At 39.5% G+C, this 23,347-nt stretch overlaps 1 protein-coding gene across 1 annotated transcript in view; it reads left to right on the forward strand.

Annotated features, from left to right (window-relative positions):
- KIFAP3 (kinesin associated protein 3) overlaps positions 1–23,347 on the forward strand; it is a 113,110-nt gene that overhangs the window by 53,424 nt on the left and 36,339 nt on the right. The window contains exons 12-15 of the mRNA XM_015832032.2: positions 5,786–5,894; positions 14,364–14,476; positions 18,729–18,894; positions 21,801–21,926. Coding sequence (XP_015687518.1) covers positions 5,786–5,894; positions 14,364–14,476; positions 18,729–18,894; positions 21,801–21,926 — 514 coding nt within the window. The remainder of the gene's footprint in view (positions 1–5,785; positions 5,895–14,363; positions 14,477–18,728; positions 18,895–21,800; positions 21,927–23,347) is intronic.

Genomic DNA, 23,347 nt, shown 5'->3' on the forward strand with positions numbered 1-23,347 from the left:
AGGAGTTTTGAAAGATATGGTACAGTGGTTCTGAGATGACATCTGCCAGCTCCTTCAGAACTCTGGGATGTAATCCATCAGGTCCTGGTGATTTATATTCATCAAGATCAGACAGATGTTCTCTTACCATTTTTTTTTTTTTGCTTATTTTAACTTTTATTTCTAATCTATCTTTTACAGTTATGTTTTTGGTAGGTTGGGCTATAATTTCTTTTTGCATGAAGACCGATGCAAAGAATAAATTAAGCAGCTCTGTTTTCTCTCTGCTGCCTGTTACTTCCTTACCGGCTTCTCTCTTTAGTGGACCGACTGTTTCCTTGATTTTTTTTCCTTGTTATTTATGTGTTGAAATAAACTTTTTTTATTATCTTTGGCTCTTGTTGCAAGTCTTTGTTTATTTTGAGCCTTTGCTTTCCTGATTTCGTCTTTGCAGATTCTGGCTAACTGCTGATATTCTGCCTTAGTTAGGTGTCCTTCTTTCCATTTTTTGTACTTGTCCTTTTTGTCTTTCAGTTTGTCAGAGAAATCTTTGTGCAGCCATGCTGGTTTCTTCTTAGATTTCTCGTTTTTCTTTTTCAGTGGTATTGTGCTGGACTGGCTTTTATGATCATATTTTTTAGAGTTTCCCAAGCTTCTTGAGTTGTTTTCCCCTTTAGGATTTTCATCCAAGGTCTCTTTGCCAAACTCTCTCTGAGTTTGTTAAAATCAGTTCTTTTAAAATTTAAGACTCTGGTATCATTATGTTCTATTGCTTATGTTTGCATTATATTGAATTCATTCTCCAGGCAACTAGTTACTGTTGTTGTAAGGTAGCTCACTGAACATAGGTTTCTTGGTTCCTAGTTCTAATCATCAAGGTATACAACAGCAAAATAATTATTAGATACATTGCAGAACTATGCACAAATGTTCCCTTACTGAAATAAATATAGTCTGATTTCCTGAAATACATCTTGGGGGTGGACAAATCCATGACAGCTTCAGCAATAAAGGCAGAGTTGGATGTATCCCATATACAATCACCTAGCAATTAATGTATTTGACTATTGGCTGAAGATTTTATTTATGGATCCCAGTAAATTACCAAGCTGTGTTTCAAAGAGCAGATACTTATTATGTCTCCTCATACTTTTGTAAACAAGTGTATTAAAATTTTATAAATAATTTTAGTAAGTTATCACATTCTCTTAAAATGAAACAAATGATCTTTCTGTACAGGTAATCCCCGAGTGACGAATGTTCACTTAACGCTCATTCAAAGTTACGTGATGAGCACCCTCTAGTGCTTACTAGCAAGTCCTGAAATTACGAATGTTGCCACAACATGGCAGTCATTCACCCTTACGAGCGACTGCAGTGACACTGCAACATTCATCCCGGTTATTCCCTCCCTCCCCACCCCCGCTTGGGTCTCCCTAAGCACCAGGCCTTCAATACTCACCGTGCAAAGACAGAGATCCTTCCCTTTCTAGGCTGCTCCAGGCCTTCCGTGTGTTCACAGAGAATAAAGGCCTAAAGTAGTATAAGATCACATGAGATCAGTGGGGCGAGATCTCATGCTATGATCTCACAGTACTTTAGACCTCTGTTCTGTGCAACAGGGAATGGAACCAAAGCCAGGATACACTTCCACATGCCTCCAGAGCTGGATCGGGGCATCGGAGGCCTTTTCCAGGCCGCTGCCACCTGGGTCTGAGGCCGGGGGACGCTTCTGCAGTCCCCCTGCAGCCTGATCCAGGCTCCAGAGGCCTTTTCCAGGCCACTGCCGCCCGGATCTGAGGCCGGGGGATGCTTACATAGCCCTCCGACAGACTGTTTCCTGGAGGCAGCAACCTGGAAAAGGCTTCCGACGCCCAAATCGGGTCACGGGGTCGCAGAAGTGTCCCCCAGCCTCAGATCTGGGTGGCAGCGGCCTGGAAAAGGCCTCCGAAGCCCGGATCGGATTGTGGGGGGCTGCGGAAGCATCCCCCGGGCACAGATTCGGGCGGCAACAGGAACCGCGGCAGAGAGGAGACGGATCTTTTCCAGGTGAGTCCAGCACAGCAGGAAGGGAGGGGGAAGCATGAGGTATCTTAATGGGTCGGGGAGGCCTTGGGGGCCTGTTCCATCACTAGGTTCTCCATGGCCTTTCCCACCCTGAGATACCTCATGTTCACTTAACGAGCTGCATGTATCTTAACGAGCAAGGGAGTGATCTCGTTCGAGGTACAAGATTCACTTTACGAGTTTTTGAGTTATGAGTAGAATGAGCAGGCTCCATTACACTCGTAACTCGAGGACTACCTGTATCTCTTGTCTTGCCTATAAACAAATCCTTAAAACCATGTCATTTCAGTCCTGATCAGCAAAAGTCTTGTAAGGGTTACTAGAGATAACATATCTATTTTAACCTTGATCAAATAAAATAAACTTTATATACCTTCCTTTTACTTTAATATTTTTGATCCTTAAACCCTTCCAATAAATCTGTAGAACTTGATTTCATTTTTACTTGTCCCTTCTCACAAAATTCTTCAAAGTGTTTTGTAAATCCAATTTAGGAAAATTATCCAGGCTGTTCTCTTGGTTTGTTTCTTGTAAATCCCTTTAATTATTAAGCCAGTTTCATTTGTATGTCTAGTGTAGCATCTTTTTCCATATCATGCTTATAACCTGTGATTTTAAATCCACTTTCAGATCAGTTTTGTCTGGTAAAACTTGTTCCTCTCTCATAATAATTTTTAAACACAAACTATAGAGGCAGACAATTTAATTTAGTTTCTGGGTCCATTATTCAGAAATATTCTTCAATGTGTCCAGTTTTAAAATATTTTGCTCCATTCTGTAGTAATAGATCAAGTTAGATGTTCTTTTTTAATCTGTAATCTTTATATACACACACACATGTACAGTACACAGACGTTGTGCATGCATATACACATATACACTTTAAACTTGTAATCTTTGCTAAAGAAACTCACCTGATGCCTTCAGACATGTTGATCTAAAGGTTTCTAACAGGTGAAAAACAAATTCGAAATGTCATTAGAAAAGAAAGTTTGTGAACCCAGTGTCTTTTGAAGGCACTGATCACAATTTGAACAAAATGGCTATTCCCATGTCTTCCAGAATTCTAACCTGCTGCAGACCTCTGTCTTGTAGTTTCCTTGCAATAGGGAGCTGTCTGAAACACTTGTGGGTTATCTCAAGTACTTTTCATGTCTGGCGATGAATTACGAAGAACTGACCTACTCACTATCTCTTCTCCTGCGATTATTGACTGTGTTTTTAGCAGAGTTGTCTTCAGTTTCTCATTTCTTACCCAGAAGTCTAATTTCCAGGAAAGGTTATACTAAATAACTTTTTCTGTGGACCATTTTTGTAATCAAAACTTTTTTGATTGTTCTCTATCCTGTTATGGAAAAATTGGGAAAATTCTGTATATGATAGATTTGATTACCAAAAAAGGTAATAGAGAAAGAGAGATATCCTCTTTGTTGCTCCTGTTTTAATCAATTTTGTAGCCTTGTGCCTCAACACATTGCTTTTCAGAATGAAAGAAATATATCTTGCACTTGATTAATGATTATTAAGCAAGACTTTTAAGGATTACCATTTTATAAACTCATTTGTTTACCAATGCTAGTTGTTTGAATATGATACCAAAAGCCATACATGCAATTACTTTGAATTGCAGCAAGCCTCTTTAAAAACTTCATACTGAAAGTCAATGCTTTGTTTGGAAACCAAAATTGCATTGAATTGGATATAGCTATTTTCCCCAGCAAAATATCCAATGAAAATTAATCCAAGGGTTACATAGTTTATGGGAAATTTGTCTATATCCAAGCAGCTTTCTGAACAGTGAGCTATGAATCAATATCCTTCTTTCAGAACATAAAGAACAAGAGTGCAGTTTTACAGGAAATGGTTTGAGAGATAGAAATATGTCTTTCACTTTAGCATGCTTTTCTAAGAAATACAAGATCCAGAGTAGCTGCTGGCATTTCCTGTTAATGTGCAGAAAGAACCAATAGAAGCAGCAGTAGATGTGTAGCCAGTGGCGTAGCGTGGGTTGTCAGCACCCGGGGCAAGTAATTTGCGCCCCCCTCCACAGTGGGCGGCGTCGGCGACCCGGCGGCTCAGATCGGATTCGCACAGCCAGCACTGCAGAGAGAGTGAGTGAGCCAGGCAGGGGCAGAGAGCTGCGAGTGCGAGCGCGCCCCCCAGATGTTGCGCCCAGTGCGGCCGGCCCCCCCTGCACCCCCCACGCTACGCCTCTGTGTGTAGCTTAAAGAAAGAGCAATATTGTAATAGCCAATGGTTTTTAAATACTAGGGACAGGTGAATGCAATGCTGCTGCTGTGATACAAACCCCATACCTATGGGAATAAATAATTCAGCTTCTTGGTTTCCAGAGTATGTGTAAATACTGACAGTGGTTATAGATCAGGGGTCCCCAACCCCCGGGCTGTGGACCAGCACTGGGCTGCGGCATGTCAGAAGCCGGTCCATGGAAACAAGCAAAGCCCCATCCACAGGGCATGAAACCGCAGTACATGAAACTACGCCCCCTCCGGTCCGCAGAAAACCCTCTCTCCACAGAACTGGTCCCTGGTGCTCAAAAGGGTGGGGACCTCTGTTATAGATAATAAAGATATTACACAAAAATCATAAGGACTTAAAGAAACCAATTAATCCTCCATTTTTAAAATGGCAAACATTTCTTGTCTTCTAATCCCACCCCTAAAAACCAAGAAATAATTAGTTAGTTAGTTGGTTAGTTAGTTAGTTAGTTAGTTAGTTAGTTAGTTAGTTAGTTAGTTAGTTAGTTAGTTAGTTAGTTAGTTAGTTAGTTAGTTAGTTAGTTAGTTAGTTTATATGCATCAAGGCATAATAAATGGCTAGACCTAAAGAATTCGTTGGTGGCTCTGAACTTTGCACTTTGAGTAATGCTCTATTGTAATTTAAGTTATTTATTTTGCTGTGTTTTATATATTTGCTTGTATATCAACTGTAATAATCATGATATGTTCAGAAAAATATTTGGCACAAAGGTTCATCTGTTACACTAGTGACATTTGATTGTTTCCTGTAGATAATGTTCAGAATGTTTCTTGCTCTTTTTCATACTTTGTGCTTTACAGGAGATGGATTACAGAAAGAAATGTGTTTTTTACATTTTTAATCCTGCCTTTATTATTTTTATAAATAACTCAAGGTGACAAAAATATCTTATATTCCTTCCTTCTCCTATTTTCCCCATAACAACCACCACCCTGTGAGGTGAGGTGAGCTGAAAGAGTGTGATTGATCCAAAGTCAACCAGCCAGCTATTTTTTTGTTTATTTATTTGGTAAATTTATATATCCACCCATGTTACATACATGACTCTGAGTGATGTACAAAGTGACATGCAAAGTTAAAGCAGAAAACAAAATAACAAAAAGTAAGAATCATTAACAAACATTAAAACGATAAAAAAAATATTAAAACCATACATTAATAGATAATCTGCAGGAGAGTACAATCTCATTAACGCTACAGCCATTCTTCAAGCTCCACGTCACTATTACCAGATCCCCAAGTCAGATGGCAAAGCCATGTTAACAAATTGCCAAACCTTATACAACATCCCCATCCTTCAGTTGCCTCTGACTACAATTTCACTATTTTTTTCTGTAGATTGATAGTCTTTCATAGCAAAAGATTCCTCTAATCTGTTAAAGGAAAAATTACTTCAGTTAATTCTGCTACAAAATAGATGTCCTGAAAATGTAACAGATTGATATTCGTATGTTGCCAGCTAATGAAGATGCTGCTGGAGTGTCCCGATGAACATGTTGATCTGGAACTCATTTCCTTCTGCATTAATTTGGCTGCTAACAAGAGGAATGTACAATTAATTTGTGAAGGTGAGTATTGAAGAGTATATTTAAGGTTGCTGACTATGAGCAAAATAACAAACAACAGCTGGTTTTAGAGATATTTCATTGTGTAAAATATTGTCTTAGCCAACTTGCATTTTTCTCTTCTACCAAATAATTATTTTGATTAAAATAATAGAATCCTTCTGTGCTTTGGAATTATATATAATTATAATGAAGTATTAGTATTTAAATGTAATATAAAAAAAACTATGAAAATTTTTCTGCTTTCTGTTTGTGGAGTGCCTTTAAATCAGTTTTTGATTTCTAGGGACTGACTGGACTAGTTTCTGCAGTTTTCTTAGCAAGGTTTTTTGAAATTGGTTTGCCATTGCCTCCTTCCTAGGACTCAAAGTCACCCACCTGGTCTCTAGCCTGGTGCCTTAACCACTACACAAAACTGGCTTCATTTTGGCTTATAGGTCAAGTTAAATTACCATTCAATTATTTAGTTCATTTCTTATATTATGTGTTTATATTTTCAGAACTTTATGTTCAGAATCTTAGTACTGTGAGGAATAATTATCAGCATTTCTTCTGTTTTTGTATTAAAATAATCTGATGCATTTGAAAATCTGTTAACATTGTTCTTTGGGAATGTGATGGTATTTCATCTAAAGAAAATGTTATCTAAATCTTAGAGATTAGAGCACTGAAAAGGAAAATAGATTATCTGGTTCTATTTCATTTTGGCTTAAGGCCTAGATATGGCATAGAAAACCTTGGTTTTGCTGATTGATTATCTTTAGTGGGAGAAAGACAGGGACTTTCATGTTTATTTTTGAGGATCTCAGAATAGAGGTCATTGCTTACAGACTACTGTTGGAATGGCTAAGTAGTTTGTGAATTGGAGGCACTGTGTAGTTCCATTCTACTTGTGAGAAATTGGCCATCCAGAGATTAGCAGTGAGTAATTTCTATTTTATTCCATTCCATAATCTTTGAGTTGTGGGATCCCATAGGTTTTATTCTTTATATTCTGCTGCTCTGTATCAATATGAAGCCAATGGGGATAGTCATCCAGAGTCCTCAAAATGTCTTGTTTATCAGCGTGTGTGCATCATTTGGCTCTGCCTCCATTGGAATAATCTTTATAGATGTCTTAGGCTGTAAGGGACTGGATGGGAGCTAATAAACTGAAGCTGAATCTTGATAATACAAATCTGTTGTTGTGGTTAGGTGGCTTGAGAATTAGAATGAAGTATTTGACAAGGTATGCTCCTTTTGGAAAAACAGGTATATAGATTGAGAAATCTTCTCTGTTCAAAGTTTTATTGTCAAGGAGCTTTGCTGAGCTTTGGATGATGCTATAACCACCCGCCTCAATCTGTGCTCCCAAGAAAGCAGAACTCTTGAAACAGCATCATTTCAAAAGGAATTTTTATTGGGAGATGTTGACAGCAGGAACAGAAGGCAGGATTTGAGGGTTTCCCACGTGAAAACAAGTAATCAAAAGAGGTCGTAGTAACCCCACCCCACTGTCCATCCAGATGGTTCAAACAGGACAATCCGCAGGTGTGAAAACGCTGTGGGAACAGAATGATAAGGTGCCGCTTCCAAGGTTGTTAGGTATCCATGCCGGTTCTTCCGCAGCTGGAGATAAGGCAGATGACCGGAGGTACATTCCATTCTCACCCCATTAGAGAAACATCAAAGGGGATAGAGCAAGAGGCAAAGCAAAGGAAATACACATCAGCATCCCAAGCTTCCCCCTCCCCCCCCAGGAGAATGGCAGAACCCGAAAGGAATAAGAAAAGAGTAAGAGCCCCCCGTTCCCCTAGAAGGACAGGGTTCTGACATGCTGCCCTCCCTTTAAAAAATGAGAGATCCACCTGTATAGACAGAAAATAATAACAGGGAGAGAAAATTACAAATAGATTAGTCAAGTTTATCAGAGTATTTGGAGTGGAACTGTTTTAACAATCTTGGACCTCTGACATGTTGTATATGGACCCACTCGTTCTGAGCAGGGGGAAGGTTCTACCAGGCTACTAGGTATTGGGTCAGTCCGTGGTATTTCGTGGAATCTAATATTTCTTTGATCTCAAAATGTTGTTTACCCTCAACCATAATGGGCGGGGGGGGGAGAGCTGCAGCTGGCCTTAGAGGTGAATTTAGTTCGCGTTTTAGCAGGTTGCAGTGAAATAGTGGATTGACTTGTCTCAATGTTTTTGGGAGTTCTAATTCTACGGTTACTGGGTTTATAATTCTTTTTAGGGGGAACGGTCCTACAAACTTTGGCCCTAATTTCTTTGATGGATGCAATGGCTTTAAGTACTTTGTGGACAAGTACACCCTCTACCCCACTTTAAATGGTTTTGGTTCAATCCGCTTCTTATCTGTTTGTATTTTATACACTTTTCTAGCTTCATCTAAGGCTTTTCTCACTGTTGGCCGTGTATTTTGAAGTTGTGTTAGCCACTCCTTTAGGGAGGGGATGGTGGGTTCATTGGTTGGCAATTTGGGCATTGGGACGAAGCTTTGTCCTGTAGCAACTTGGAATGGGGTGTAACCTGTGCTGGAGTGCACAGCATTGTTATAAGCTACTTCTGCGAATGGAAGCAGGTCAGTCCAATTATCTTTCTGATAATTAATAAAGCATCTTAAATATTGTTCCAATACTGAGTTCGAACGTTCTGTCCCACCATTCGTTTGTGGATGATGACTAGATGACAGGCCCTGGGTGGTCCCCAGACAGTCCAAAAAGGCTCTCCAAAAGTCTGAAGTGAATTGCACCCCCGTCTGAGATTATGTGTTGCGGAGCCCTATGCAATCGGTAGAAGTGTTGTACAAACATCTTTGCTAGCACCTTGGCTGTGGGAATTTTTGTGCATGAGATGAAGTGCACATGTTTGCAGAACAGATCAGTTACCACCCAAATGACAGTGTTTCCTGTGCTCTCGGATAACTCTACGATAAAATCCATGGAAGTCTCCCGCCAAGGTGCTGATGGGTTGGCAACTGCCTGCAACAGTCCTGGTGTTTTGCCCTGTCTTCTTTTGACTGCTGCACAAGTGGGACAACTAGCCACATAGCTTTCAATGTCTTTCTTTATAGACGGCCACCAAAACTGCCTATTTACTAGATCAGGGCTTTTCAACCTTTTCACCCATTGTACCACTTTTAGGATAAGGCAATATCCGAGTACCACCAGTCGCCCAGCAAGATTTCAAAAACTTGACCAAAGAAAAAAGAGAAAAAAAATGATAAAGTACAGGTAGTCCTCAACTTACAACAATTTGCTTAGTGACTGTTCAAAGTTACAACGGCACTGAAAAAAGTGACTTATGACCTTTTTTCACACTTATGACTGTTGCAGCATCCCCAGGGTCATGTGATTTACATTCAGATGCTTGGCAACTGATTCATACTTATGACGGTCACAGTGTCCCAGGGTCATGTGATTACCTTTTGCAACTTTTTGACAAGCGAAGTCAATGGCCGGGGGGGGGTGTGGCCAGCTTATCACTCAGGTTGCAGGGTGCCTGTGTGGGGGGAATCCATGGGTCTCTGCTGGAGTGGAGTGGGACTGGGGTGGGTGCCCTCCTTCCCTCCCTCCCATTGTCCCTTCCTTCTTTCCTTCCTTTCTTCCCTCCTTCTTTGTTCCTTCCTCCCTCCCATTGTCCAGCACGAAATCTCAGCCTTTGTGTAAGAACTACAACCCACCATAAAAGACACCCCAAAAGTTGTTACTATTGTGAGTGGGCAGGAGGGAAACCAAACTTTTCAATAGGCATGTTACTGTTTATACTTTGAAGGGCAAATATGCTGCTTGCTAAGTGAAGCCCCAGGATAAGCGGGCTGTGTGTGTGTGTGTGTGTGAGAGAGAGAGAGAGAAAGAGAGAGAATGTATATGAATATGCATATGTATTTGTGCATATATTCATATTTTACAGTGCTATTCCAAGTTCATATTATCCAGATTGCATATTTAAATTTCATCTTGTTGTATATCTGTAGGATGATAAGCCCTTTTAACATATTCTGATTTGATACTGTTTTTTAGCCAAAATGTTTGTCTGAAAGTACTTTTTTAACCATCCTGAATTTCTCACTTTACTTTTGGATATTCTGAGTATTTGAATGCCAATTCTTTTGTTCTGGTTAATGACTGCAATAAAGTTAAGGTGATGATAATGATAATGCAACCCAGAATGGTGCAGTAAAGTTGAGAAATATTGAAAATAATAACATTTTTATTCAACTGATAAAGGAGAGTATTTATAGGTCAGGGTTGACATGAGGGGTCCTTGGTGCTCTCTGAACTTGGTTGTTTTCTTGCGTTTCTGAGCACACGCCCAAAGGACATTTCTTCCCCCAAGGATCCCTGTGTGTTGTGTGTGTGTGTGTGTGTGTGTATACACACACACACATACACGCCCTCACCCACAAAGTGCAACACCAGCCCAAGACCTGCCAGAGCCCTCCTCTCCCTCCTCCTCCACCCCCCACCCTCCTCCTCCACCCCCATCGCTTTCTGCAAGCAAGAGAGCTGGGGAGGAGAGTGTGATTGACACACACACACACACACAAACACACAGCACAACACCAGCCGAAGACCTGCCAGAGCTTCATCCTCTGCCTCCTCCCCCACCCCTCTGCCAAACACCTCCAGCAACTTTCTGGCAAATTACAGCCCTGCATCTCTCCAAGCTAGCCCCGTGCAAAGCCCCTGTTTACCCTGGCTCCCGGCAATCTTGCTCGCTCGCTTTCTGGAAACATGTGAGCTGGGAAGGAAGGCGGCCAAGACAATCGCCCCATGTACACCTCCCGAAGGTTGTCTTTACACTGCCCTAAAAGCGGCGAGTTAAAAAAAACTTTAAGCCCGCAATACAGGCAACGCTGTTCGCTTCTCCTGGCTCCACACCCGTGTTCTGATGGCTTCGCCTGTCACGCATGAACAAAACAAACGGTCTGGATTCCCACCTGCTGCTGCAGGATGAGTCTCAGAGGGGCATGTGCCATCTGGCTACTTTGCTTTCTCCTCCGTAAAGCCGGCAAGCTCCTCGGGAAGAGGAGAGGGGGAAAAGACTCGAGCCCCGGAAGGCAACGTGAGGGCTGTAAGGGTATCACAAGCTTGCGGGACGGGAGGAGAGGAAAAGAAAATGGAAGAGACTGAGGGCGCAACAGAGAGAGAGAGAGAACATCTGCAGTTCTTCCAATTCTTTAGGAGTCATTGAGTACACTTTGGGTTTGGGTAATTTGGCCCTTGGTAGAATTTCAATGGTGCAATCTGTGGGCCGGTGGGGGAGTAGCTTGTTGCATCGCTTCTCACTGAATACTTCTGAATACTTCTGCGAGATCTCAGTATTCCTCGGGCACGGCTTCCAACCCCCTATCTTTTGCCATTGCCACTACCTCTAGGGTCTCCCCTAGGGATGCAGGCTTAGCCACAAGATGTCTCTAGTAGGCTATGAAATCTTTTTTCAAACGCCAATTAGGCTTTTACCCAGTTAAAAAAGCAAAAAAAGATATTTTTCAAACTTAATAGATAGATAAGATGATAGGTCTCTAAAATAGAAACTTTTGGGGAGCCCAAAGTATAAAAAAAATTAAAATCCAGTTATTTAGTTGTTAAGATTAATTATTCTTTTCGTTCCAAAGCTTAAATCCCCAAAGTATGCAAACGCTGCTGTATTAAGAGAAGTTTCAGGAAGCTTTCACAGGAAGTTAGGGTAAAAGAAAGGTAAGGAAGGATCTCACCCAGATCTTCCACGGTGCTTTGTTGTGCTTAGTAGTGCTTTTGGCTTTCGGCTAGTACGGCTAAGTGATGGGCCATGTTAATGGCCGATCTTTTCGTCGATCCAAAGGATCTGCCTCGGATCAAACGGAAGAGCTGCCACCCTTCCGCAATCTAACGAGGGTCCTCCTCAGCGGTGGTCGCCCCTCCAGGGCGACTTTCAACCCTTTCCAGGGTCTTTTGACGAAGGGAAATCAGACCGCGGAGAGAGAGCTCTCTCCGCGTGTCCGCTGGCGCCGCGATCTGGAACCGGAAGCCAACCTTGCCTCACTGTTTTGATGCGTTGTCTAGTCTTTCAGTCAGTTAGGGAGTCCTCAAATCTCCTCCTCAGGGCAACCATGAAGTGGTTGAAGTTTTGTAGCTCGGGAGCGTCGACATTATGTAGGGTCACCATCCACCGGGCTGCTGCTCTCTCTAGGGCCATGGTTATGATTCTTACCTATCTGTTGTTGCTGGGGATGTCTCGGCCGTACTCCTCCATGTAGCTCAGGACATGGGCCAGGAAAAATCCCAGCTGCTGGGGAGACCCATCATACTTCACTCCCAGGGGTGGGAATTTCCAGCCAGCATGGTGGATTCTCTGCTTGGCTCACTGCCCATCTCCCCCAGCTGGGATGGCTCGTGCTGGGGTGGCCGTCTCTGCCATGGCTCCTGCAGCCTCCGATGCACTGGTAGATGGGCCTGGGTTTGCCAATTTGCTTTCCTGGCACTCCTCCTCTGCCATCCCCGCGGCTATTGAGGCCCGGCATAATCTTCCTCTTCTAGGAACTTGAATGCTTCCACCATCAGGTTAATTGCTTGCTGGAGGAAGCATTTGAACCGGGCTGGCCCCTCGTCGTCCTCCTCGCTGAGGTTGAGTGATCTCTCCATCTTGTGCTTCCACCCCGGCTGGTGGCTGCCATGCTTAAAGGTCACCTTCCTGGGTTTCACCTCCCGGTCCTCTTTCTTTCTAACACCCATCAACCATCTCGATTTCTCCCGACTCTCTCTGGTCATGGCTTTGTCGGATGAGCTAGAGGAGTCCAAGCTACTCTCACTTAGGGTTGCTTTGGGGAGAGCTTTCCCACCAAGGTTACTTTCTCCTCTCTCACCACCATGGTTCGACATTGTTTGCACAGTCCCCGTGGTAGGGATTTTCCCTCTGGGCTGACCAGTTTGCAGATCCTGCCTAATGTAAGGACCCGCCTCAATCTGTGCTCCCAAGAAAGCAGAACTCTTGATACGGCATCATTTCAAAAGGAACTTTTATTGAGAGATGTTGACAGCAGGAATAAAAGACAGGATCTGAGGGTTCCCGTGCGGAAACAAGTAATCAAAAGTGGTTAGAGTAACCCCACCCCAACTGTCCATTCGGGTGGTTCAATCAGGCCAATCCGCAGGTGTGAAAACACCATGGGAACAGAATAATAAGGCGCCGTTTCCAAGATTGTTAGGTATCCGCGCCAGTTCTTCCGCAGCTGCAGATAAGGCAGATGGCTGGAGGTACATTCCATTCTCATCCCGTTAGAGAAACATCAAAGGGGATAGAGCAAGAGGCAAAGCAAAGGAAATACACATCAGCACCCCAAGCTTCCCCCCCCCCCCCCCAGGAGAATGGCAGAACCCAAAAGGAATAAGAGCCCCCCGTTCCCATAGAACAGGGGTGTCAAACTGCCGGTCCACGGGCCGGATGCATCATCGCGAAACCGTACCCACCCCATTGCCGGCAATGGCAAAAAAGTCATGATACATCGTAGCACGTCACATGATGTTGCGAGTTTGACACCCCTGCTCTAGAAGGACAGGGTTCTGACAGATGCATTAGCTGCAATGCTGTTTGGACCATGTTTCAGTGAAGCATGTCATATAATTCTTAATGGAACCATATAACAGCAGTCCTGAAAGCAGTGGTTGCCTGTGAGCTATCAAGGTCAATTTATGATGTTGGTACTAGCTCACAAAGTCCTAAATGGGATGAGATCTAGGTAATTGAAGTATTAATGTCTCTATTTCCATACAATTCTTGCATTAGAGTCAGCTGGAAAAGCTGGTGAAGCATTGTTTGCAGTTTCAGTGTTGAGTTTGGCTCCTGGCACAGTGGTTTTCCCAGTAATAGAGCATCACTGTGGCTGGCCCCTGAATTTTTTTCTTTGAAAAAATAAAAACATACTTGTTTACTCAAATAATTTATGATATCAGAGTTGCTAATTTACATTTGGATTTATTTACAATTAATTTTTTAAGCTGTCAAATACTGTATTTTTGTTTGTTCTTTTTAAAAAAAATAGTTTCAGAAACACTCTTGTAGAAAAGTAATTTTAAAAAATTAATGTGAAGAAACCTTTAAATGTTCTATTAAAATGGGCTTTGTTAATATCCAGAAATGTTTTTGTCTTGCAGTAATACAATGAGAGTGGAACCTAAGATGTAAGACTACAGGAGAAGAATAACTGAGCTGAACTCAGAAAATCTGCTAGGCTGTAGTTGTATCTAGGAGTATCTGCTATTTTTGATGTTTTTAGGGGATATAAGAAATCATATGAACTAATGGCACTTACTGTATTTTTTGTCTTCAATAATACTTTCAAACAAGTTTCATGAGACGATGTTAGCCTACCTTAATATCATTTTTGTTTCCTTTGTTCTAAAAATTCAATTTTATGATGGCAGTTGTGAAACTGACAGCATAATTAATTAATTGATTCATACATTTTTCATTTATATTCCTGCATTTTCAGGAAATGGGTTGAAGATGCTGATGAAGAGAGCACTGAAATTCAAGGACCCATTGTTAATGAAGATGATTAGAAACATATCTCAACATGATGGACCAACTAAATCTTTATTTATTGTAAGTATCTTTTCAAGTTCTAAATTTGTGAAATGAGATATTGGAAGAATTAAACTTAGTTTATACATAAATGATCCTTCTTAAATGATTGCATGTGCCTTAATACTACTGGAATTGCACAAGAGTAAAATTTAAGGGCTTGTTATATTGTAGCACCTTTCACTTCTCCAATTCATAATTAAAGCTTGTCAGTAATTTTACAAAATATGATTATCAGTGCCCTTAACTGCACTTGTGCAGACACTAAATTATTAACTATGACAATTATAAAACTGATTTAACATTTTTTTGTTAACATTTTAAGCTGTCATCAGTTAATATGATTTGTCCTTTTATTATCACTCTTCTGCATATGTTTTGGTACTTAGAAATGAGCTAAATATCATTGATTTTAATTTCACTTCTGCAGTGAACTAACTATATGATCATAGGCACCCATTATCTCTTTTTCATTGTTTTTTTACATTCTGTATATAGACTCTGTGCCTGTACAAGGTCTACATCAGGAATCTTTCATAGCTGTGGACACCCACTGTCAGGCAGAAAAAAACAGGTTCATACCTGAAGGTTCAGTTAAACTGATTTATTGCATAAAGCTTATTCATGGGACCTATGCACTGTCAACACCAGGTTAAAGTTAGATAAGGGTCAATGGCACTCGAGAGTTGGACTTCGCTTGCTTGTGGCTATGTAGAGATTCTAGGCTGATTCCTCTTTTTACTCTGCTCCCAGGTTCTGTCAATCCTTCCCCTACATCCATTATGTATGCTGACAGATAGGGTTTCTATTCTCCCCTCAGTTTCTTTTTGATTGCCAGAGATGGTACATCATCAGGAATTTTCTCTGTCCTTCCTGCGAAGAACTCACCTTAGTTTTTATTTTCTACCCAACTTGTCTGGTTGTTATTATTTCTCCCCTTCCATTTTGTGCTTTCATTCCTTTCTTTTAAAAGAAAGTGAGAAAGCTCAAAACTAACTGAATAAGGACACTGGCTGCTTGAGGTTTCTGATACTGGTGGCTGTAATTAGTCCAGGTATGATAGTGAGGGAAGTCAGCTCCCCAGAGAAGGAAATATTAAAAAGGCAGAAAAATATATTTCCTTCAAGGATCTTAAAGAGACAGAAAAGCATGCCCAGTTTTCCTTGATAGCCCCAAATCTCTCTGTCCCAAGCAGGAGCCAACTCTATACAAATGCAGATGTAAACCATCAGAAAGGCCCCAGCTAAGAGATCAAGAAGACAAAGAGACCTAAAATCTGCATACCCCACCCAAACTCTAAGAGTCATTAGCCCAGCCCCAGGGAAGCAGGATATGACTTTTGGGACATAATAGGATTAAACATAGATACCAAGGCCCAGAAAAGCACACTCAGACTCAGTTCAAAGTTCATGCCACAGGAACAGGACACTATTCCAAACAAAAGGCTTTCAGAGGGTATAAAAACCTACTCCACATGTGTTCATCCCTTGATTTCTCTCCTCCTTCCTGCCAGAACCATTTTTCAGTCTGGCTCTTCAATAAACTGTAACCTTCTTCCCAAAGCAGTTGCCATGTTGTTTATTTATCCCTGGCTTGGATGAACCAGGGTGAAGACTTTTCTTTCAACAATAGTAAACTAATATTATATTTAGTATGTCTTATTTACATCAGTGAAGGCCAAATAGTTGATATATGTGCATGCTACCAAATATTTTCACAGCAATATACAGTTCTTTCAGATACTTGAGGAAATAATTCATTTTGGCTTTGAGCCTTTCTTTTGTGTAGAGATTCACAAGTGCCTAATAGCCTTGGAACAAAGATATTACATCTTCAGTGGTTAATTATCAGATTTCCAATCAAGAATAATAATAAGTTCACAATTTATAAGGGTCATTTATTTATTTGGGGTTACATCTGCCAGATTTCATAGAGGGACAGTATTTATACACTGTCCAGAGTCAATCTCTGAGGAAGATGGACAGTTTTTAAATATTACATATATTTAAAACAAGCATTTTAATTTCATTTCTTTCTCCTGCCTTGGCTTTTGCTGCTTTTTTCCCAAACTGGAAAGCACTTGTTTACATAATAGACATGCCTGGTGTGTGGCTCTTTGCTTCCAATCTTACCAACTTCAATTTTACACCATACTTCTTCTTCTTCTTTTTTTTTACAACCCTGTAATCCCTTTGTTGGTATGGAACTGAGCGTTTACTGGCCAAATGTCCTGCCTGACACCTATACGAGTTCACAGCAGATATTTTCTCTTTGCACCCTGGTAAAGAAACATCTGTTGCTGTCTAAGATTGACCTCTCAACCTTCCAAGGGAGATGAGTGTCTTCACCTCTAGGCCACTGTGCCACTCATTACACCATCCTTCATACTTCCTCATTAATCACATTGTATTTGACAGGTTAGTTAGGTAATAATTTGGCAGACTTTCTCTGCCAAATTTCTTTTGGCTTTCTTTCACATTTCACTGATCCACCGAATTTCTTCTCTTTCTGCATCAATTTCCAGTGTGGATCTTTATGACTTCAGTGTGTCTCTGAATGTTGTACTTTCATCTTCTATGGCAAAGTTATGTTATCCCAGAATAAGGATGAACTGCATTGTTCAAACCTATAAACACTGCAAGAGGCAGCATGGTTTGTTTAACCTATGATTTCAATGGGTCTTGGAGGTTCTTATAGCTCTATATTGATTTTGCATCATATGTTTTTATCTACAAAATTTCATCTGGTTTTCAGTGTTTGAATCAGTTAGATGACCTCTGTTATCTGCCCACTGGATCTGGTTAATCAATTTCATTTTTATTCAGAAAAATATAGCTGTGTTATCATTGCCTGTTATCACTGCCTGTGTATTTTGTAGCAATCTCTGTAAACTACAGCATATATCATTTTTTCCTCTCCCATCTTTTATTTCCCAAAAGTTTAGTTCCTAATCTCTATCTTCCAGTCTGTCCTTTGACTTTTGATAGGAATGTATCAAGCTAGCCACATAGAAAAGTAGTTTAAATCTTTGGTTGATCTCTGCTTACCTGCAATGATAATCTTCCTTGTAGCAGTAATGTGAGAATGACATGTTAAGAGAATTATTTACTGTTTAGGGTGATCTTTAATTCTATTCCAACAAAGTGGTCTTATGTCCGAAATCTCTTTTTCCCCGAAGGTGGCATCTTTAACTATCCCACTTCTGTTTCCATTCTTTTAAACTGGATTGCATATTTGTTAGATTTGTTAGATTTTCAGAGACAATCTTTCTGTCATTCTCAACAACTCATCTCTATTCTATTCCAATTATTTGTTAAGTACCCCCAAAGGGATTTCCAGTTTCATTCATTGTGAAAGTATTATTGAGTGAATACTTAGGGTCATTCTTGTCCTTTGCATGGGCTGTTCCATCTTGGCTTGCAATTGGCATCTGATTTTTCACCTTTTAGGTAAGATTATTAGGCACTTGTATAGGTGATGTAAAGATACCATAATGAAAGAGAACAGGCTCTTATCTGTAGCCTGTGATCTTCCTACAGCCATCAGTGCACTGACACAACTCAGCCACTTTCTTGTTTGCACCAGCATGCACTCTGCATTTCTGTTGCTGCTACATTGTCCTAAGAAACATAGAGGAGAGCTGGAGCCCCACCTATGAGATATTCAGGTGGTAGACTTCCCACCCTAAAATATTCTCAGCTAAAGAAATCCCTTGACATAAACTCTGCACAGGTATGGAATCCCATATGAATGAAGTCACTCTGAGAGCACCATTGTAGGTGAGCAGTTTCTTCCACATTAGCACCCTGTATATTCCTTGTAATTATAATAACTGACCTCCCTAACAAAATTGCTACAATAATACATATAAACTGAATTTCATATAATAAATATATCACCAGAATTGAGCCATCCATCCAGAAAAAGCAGCAGTCAAAAGTAGTGAACAATCTTTTGCTTTTTTTTTAAAATTCAAGTCATACCATTTTTCCTGATGTGAGTATAAAAGAGGATGGAAGATTGAGTTTGAAAAAAGTACAAAACTATAAACTGATTTTTGGCTGATTCAGTTTTTGCTGATAACAATAAAATTTATTAGTTTACAGCAGTTTTATTAAGCATTTAATTAAACTTGAACATTTCTTGTCACTGTAAATAATCAATTTGGCAATAATTTTGAAAAAAAAGTATGGTTGAGTTAATGCAGTAGTTCTCATTGATTTCCTAATGTTTCCTTTTTTACATCTCTCAAATCTTGCTTTGTTTTGTTTAGGATTATGTTGGTGATCTGGCTGCTCAGATATCTAATGATGAAGAGGAGGAATTTGTGATAGAATGCTTAGGAACATTGGCTAATTTGACTTTATCTGATTTGGATTGGGAACTTGTATTAAAAGAGTACAAAATGGTACCATATCTGAAAGATAAATTAAAGCCAGGTCTGTATCTTTAGTTTGTACCTAGATGAAGGCATGCAGTTAACATGGATTTTTCTCAATAAAAGTAACTGTAAAAATTTAGCAAACAGCTGGGTAAAATTCCAAGTATTTTGAGAAATAATATATTTTTCATGGCTATAAAACAAAAATAACCATAACGTCTTGTTTATCATGTTAATATGTTTCATCATCCATAAAAAACATAAGCATAAACAACAGAAATGTAGTATTTTCTATTCCAGCTGCTTGAAATTACAACTCCCATGGCCTAGCCATCATCTTGAATGAAGAGAGCATATCAAATTATTATCCAGAATAGCTAAGAAAACCTGCTTTTCTATGAAGAGCCAAAAATCCTCCACATAAGGAACCACCAAATAATATGTATCCATATGAATATTTTAGAAATTACATAAATTTATTTTGTGGTTGTAGCCCTTTGTGTCTCATTGACTGCCACTCTAAAGATTTAACTTTGTGATCTCCAAGGATCATACATAGAGGATCATACATAGAGGATCTGCTACTTCAGGGGGCTTCATTCAGAAACACCTCGAGCTTAGCTTTTCACCAGAAGATACCACTTTATTGATTTAACATATTGAATATTATTTTAATTTGTTTTTGAACACTACACAGTTCTGGAACATTTCTATATTTACTGGAAAAAAATTGTTCTTATTCAGAATTTTTTTTTCCTTATAACCTTTGTAAACTTTTTTTAAGTTTAACTTTGTTTTATTTGCTTTGGATACATTCTGGAAACTCTTCAAAAATGTATTAATTTGTCAGAAAATGTCTTCCCTTCTGATGGACACGTTTTGCATTGGTTATATTAAAAAGAAAAAGAAAAAAAATACTAGAGAAAGTCTCCAGCAAGATAAATACTCTCTTCTCCAGACAGGCAAACCCAATCTCAAAAAAATAGGCAGGACTTTATATATATTACTGTGCCAAAGGAAGGTGGGGGATTTTGTCCAATAGTAGTCTGAGCAAACTCAATAAATTAATCCTCCTATTATGATTTTCACAACACTGACTTGAAGGCATGCATGCACACAGAGAAACACATAGGCTTTCATCCTTTGTCAACAAGTTGTCGTTTTTCTGCCTTTCTGGAGCTAATTCTCCCTCACCTGGTGGTGTGTAATCAGCTCATGCTTCACAGCACTGCCTTTTGTTTCCCACATTGAACTTAAGCTGTAACAATGAATGCATCCCAGTCTACTTAATTCAAGAAATTTTTATGCTCTGATTTATTTATTATGCACACATTATTTATCTGTTATTTTCATTTGCTAGAGGCAGCTCATAATCTTACTTTTGAAATAATGTTATTGCAGTCGTCAACCAGCACAAAGGAACTGGTATTCAAATATTCAAAACTAAATTGACAATTTTAGCACAGTTAGGAAAGATATAAATAACAAAGAATGTTGTCAAAAAGACAATATTAAATCAAAGAATGCTAAGATGCTTTCTTTGGCTACGTGTGCAACAAGGGAAAATAAATTGAAATTAGGAATCTGGATAGTGTAAAATTTAAAACAGCAACATAAAATAAAAATTGCTAAATAAAATGATAAAATTATACAAAAGGGATTTGAGGATTATATTAATTTTTCATTTACTTTTGGATGAATGTAATTTAATAATATGCATGTTTTCATTCCTATCCTCCCAGTTGAAAATGTTCCAGAGTTTAGATGCTCACTCAGCATTGGGTGGTCATCTGAGTATTTATACAACTCATCCAAATGTCCATATAGGTACTTGCTTTTGTAAACAACTACTTTGCCTTGGCTGAAGAGGTTAGGCTAATCTGCATGCTAAGAGGAAGATGAAATTTCTGCCAAAAAATAATCCAAATGATAGCATGTGCAGGTATAAATGTAAATGTATGTAAATTCAGTGATGACCACTTGAAGAGCCACAATTATGGCGAAGCAACCTGTGCTACATATCAGAGAAAGCTATTTGGAGAGCATATGGATGGATTAGAAAGGATTGCTAAATTAATCCTGTCCCATGCGTTTAACTAAAATAAATCGTGAATCGTTTTTTACTGGGCCACATGAATAATAAAATAATCCGAGCATCCTTCTACTTATATCCAGAAGTAAACCTTCTGGAAGTAAATATAGTTCATAGTTTGAATTGGGGCCCGGCTTAGGGGGGAAAAAAACTGATGAAACATACATCATGATACAAATAATGCAACATATATTTTAATGGTCAGGATGGCTATAAGGGCAGGTTTGCCATCATGATGTCACCATGCGTCTTCATTTTGTCTGTGGCCTGCTGTAGCTCCTGTTGGCCAGATAGCAACTGAAATATGACAGTCTGTTCCTGTTCCAAAAAAATATACAAACAGAAATGCTGGATTGCTGGATTGGCATGATCTAGGAGTAACACAAAATGTGCCAGTGTTCCCTGGAATGTTCTGTTCTTGGAACAGTCTGATCAGCACATCCCTACTTCCTTCTTTTACTTTCCAAATGACTGTTTTGAGTTTGAATCACCAAATTAGGATGGTGCAGAAATGGATAGACGGGGGGAGAAAAATAATTATTTTTTAACAGTCCATGGATTTTATAGTGCCCAGTAATCATTCAAGAACATAGGGCAGATTTAAATGTTATATCAATTCAGAGTATTATATTTGTAAATAAGCCCTTTAAGAATTCGTGCAATAGTTATGATGACATAATTTTATGTTCAGGGTTCATGTTGAGTGATACTTGAAAGCTGAGCCAACATGTCATATCAGGGTAGCAATAATTGTGTCCCTATAATTTAACAAGGTTTGCTCATATTTTGAGAGATACTGTGAATGTCTTTGAGCAACGAGGTTTGTATTTCAGTAGAGTGCTGTAATATTGTTGCTCTATTAAATTTACCAGGTTCAGCAGAAGATGATCTTGTCTTGGAAGTGGTGATAATGATTGGGACTGTATCAATGGATGATTCCTGTGCAGCACTGCTAGCTAAATCAGGAATTATTCCAGCACTTATTGAACTACTGAATGGTATGTAGTAAGTGTTGCACACTACTTTTTGAGTAACTGCTTATTACGCATTAAAATTACTTATTGTTCCTCAATTTTTATTATCAAAATTTAGCAATACTGTGTTGGAATCAAGGTTTTCAGTACAGCTTTAGAAAGTTGCATTCCATCTCGTATCAATAATGAGATTGAATTTTACCAAGCAAAACAGTTTAGTGCAATAATTAATTTTATAGAAGAAATTAAGGCTTGGTTGATTGTTCACAGCCTAGAGTTTAAAATGCAATTTAATTTGGTTCATATTCTTTTAAGAAGGCATCAATTGTATCTGAAATTTTGAGATTTGAATTTCAGCCCTGTGCAACACAGTTTTATATGATGTGATTTATACCTGCCACTATTTATTGTTCTCTTGCTGGCATAGAACCAATGTATTTGTATTCCCAAATCCATATTTCAGGCATACCTTGAGGAAAAAACAGTGAAGGGAGTTAGCAAGAGAAGACATTAGTTTACTTTTTACTTTCCTTTATACATTTTGTGTATTATTTTGCACAACAAAATGTTGGCTAGAATTTTAAGTTATAAAATACAGTTTTACTCTTAAGATTCCTGCATCCATGATGCAGTCATATGCAGAGAATGAAGAGCCAAGGAAGCTTTAGAGACTGGTGGGGATCAGTGCCTAGGACCCAGCAGGACAAGTGGGGAAGATCTGTCCCTAGCTGTTGAGATATCTACATGCCCATGTCCCACCTGAGATTCATCTGAGTAAAGGCCGCAAGAATGATGATGGAGTTAGAACTACAGATCTGGAAGGCACAGAAATAAGATGCTTCAGGGAATGTTTTCTTGGGATTAACAATCTGTTCAGGAGTTCACTGGTGTTTTTGAGTGGACCAGAAGTCTAAGATGAGCCACTACAGTCCCACTTACTCAGGGAAGAGGTTTGAAATAATAATTCTTTTGTGGGATCATGATATGATCCTGTACAGTCCCGTGATATGGAACTGTACGGTAGCTCTTTTGTGGGTTCATGATATGGTTCTAAATATCCATATTTTCTCTAAAGCAGTTGCCTCATTCAGAATTGATTTAAAATTAAATTTTAAATAATGACATGGGCAGAAAGTAGTGGTATTATTTTTTTTGGGGGGGGGGACTACAGGAAACCAGTGAACTGATTGTTGTCAGTTCATGACTTCTCCTTTCTGATCCCAATTCTTTCTGCCATATTCCTTAATGAAGACTGACGTAAGCTGGATTGACCAAGACAGATGATGCATTTGTTTTTCCCAGTGGGAGTCATATGAAATTCTGGAATAAGAATTGTATTTACCTCTTTAGAGAATTTGCAGTGTGTTTTCTTGCCCAAGGACAACAAAAAGAATCTGTGTGTTGGGATTGCATTGAGATATACTGTAAGGTGTGTGTATATGTAT

Source organism: Protobothrops mucrosquamatus, unplaced genomic scaffold (genome assembly GCF_001527695.2).
Source record: "Protobothrops mucrosquamatus isolate PMUCROS unplaced genomic scaffold, P.Mucros_1.0 scaffold_294, whole genome shotgun sequence".
Classification (NCBI taxonomy): domain Eukaryota; kingdom Metazoa; phylum Chordata; class Lepidosauria; order Squamata; family Viperidae; genus Protobothrops; species Protobothrops mucrosquamatus.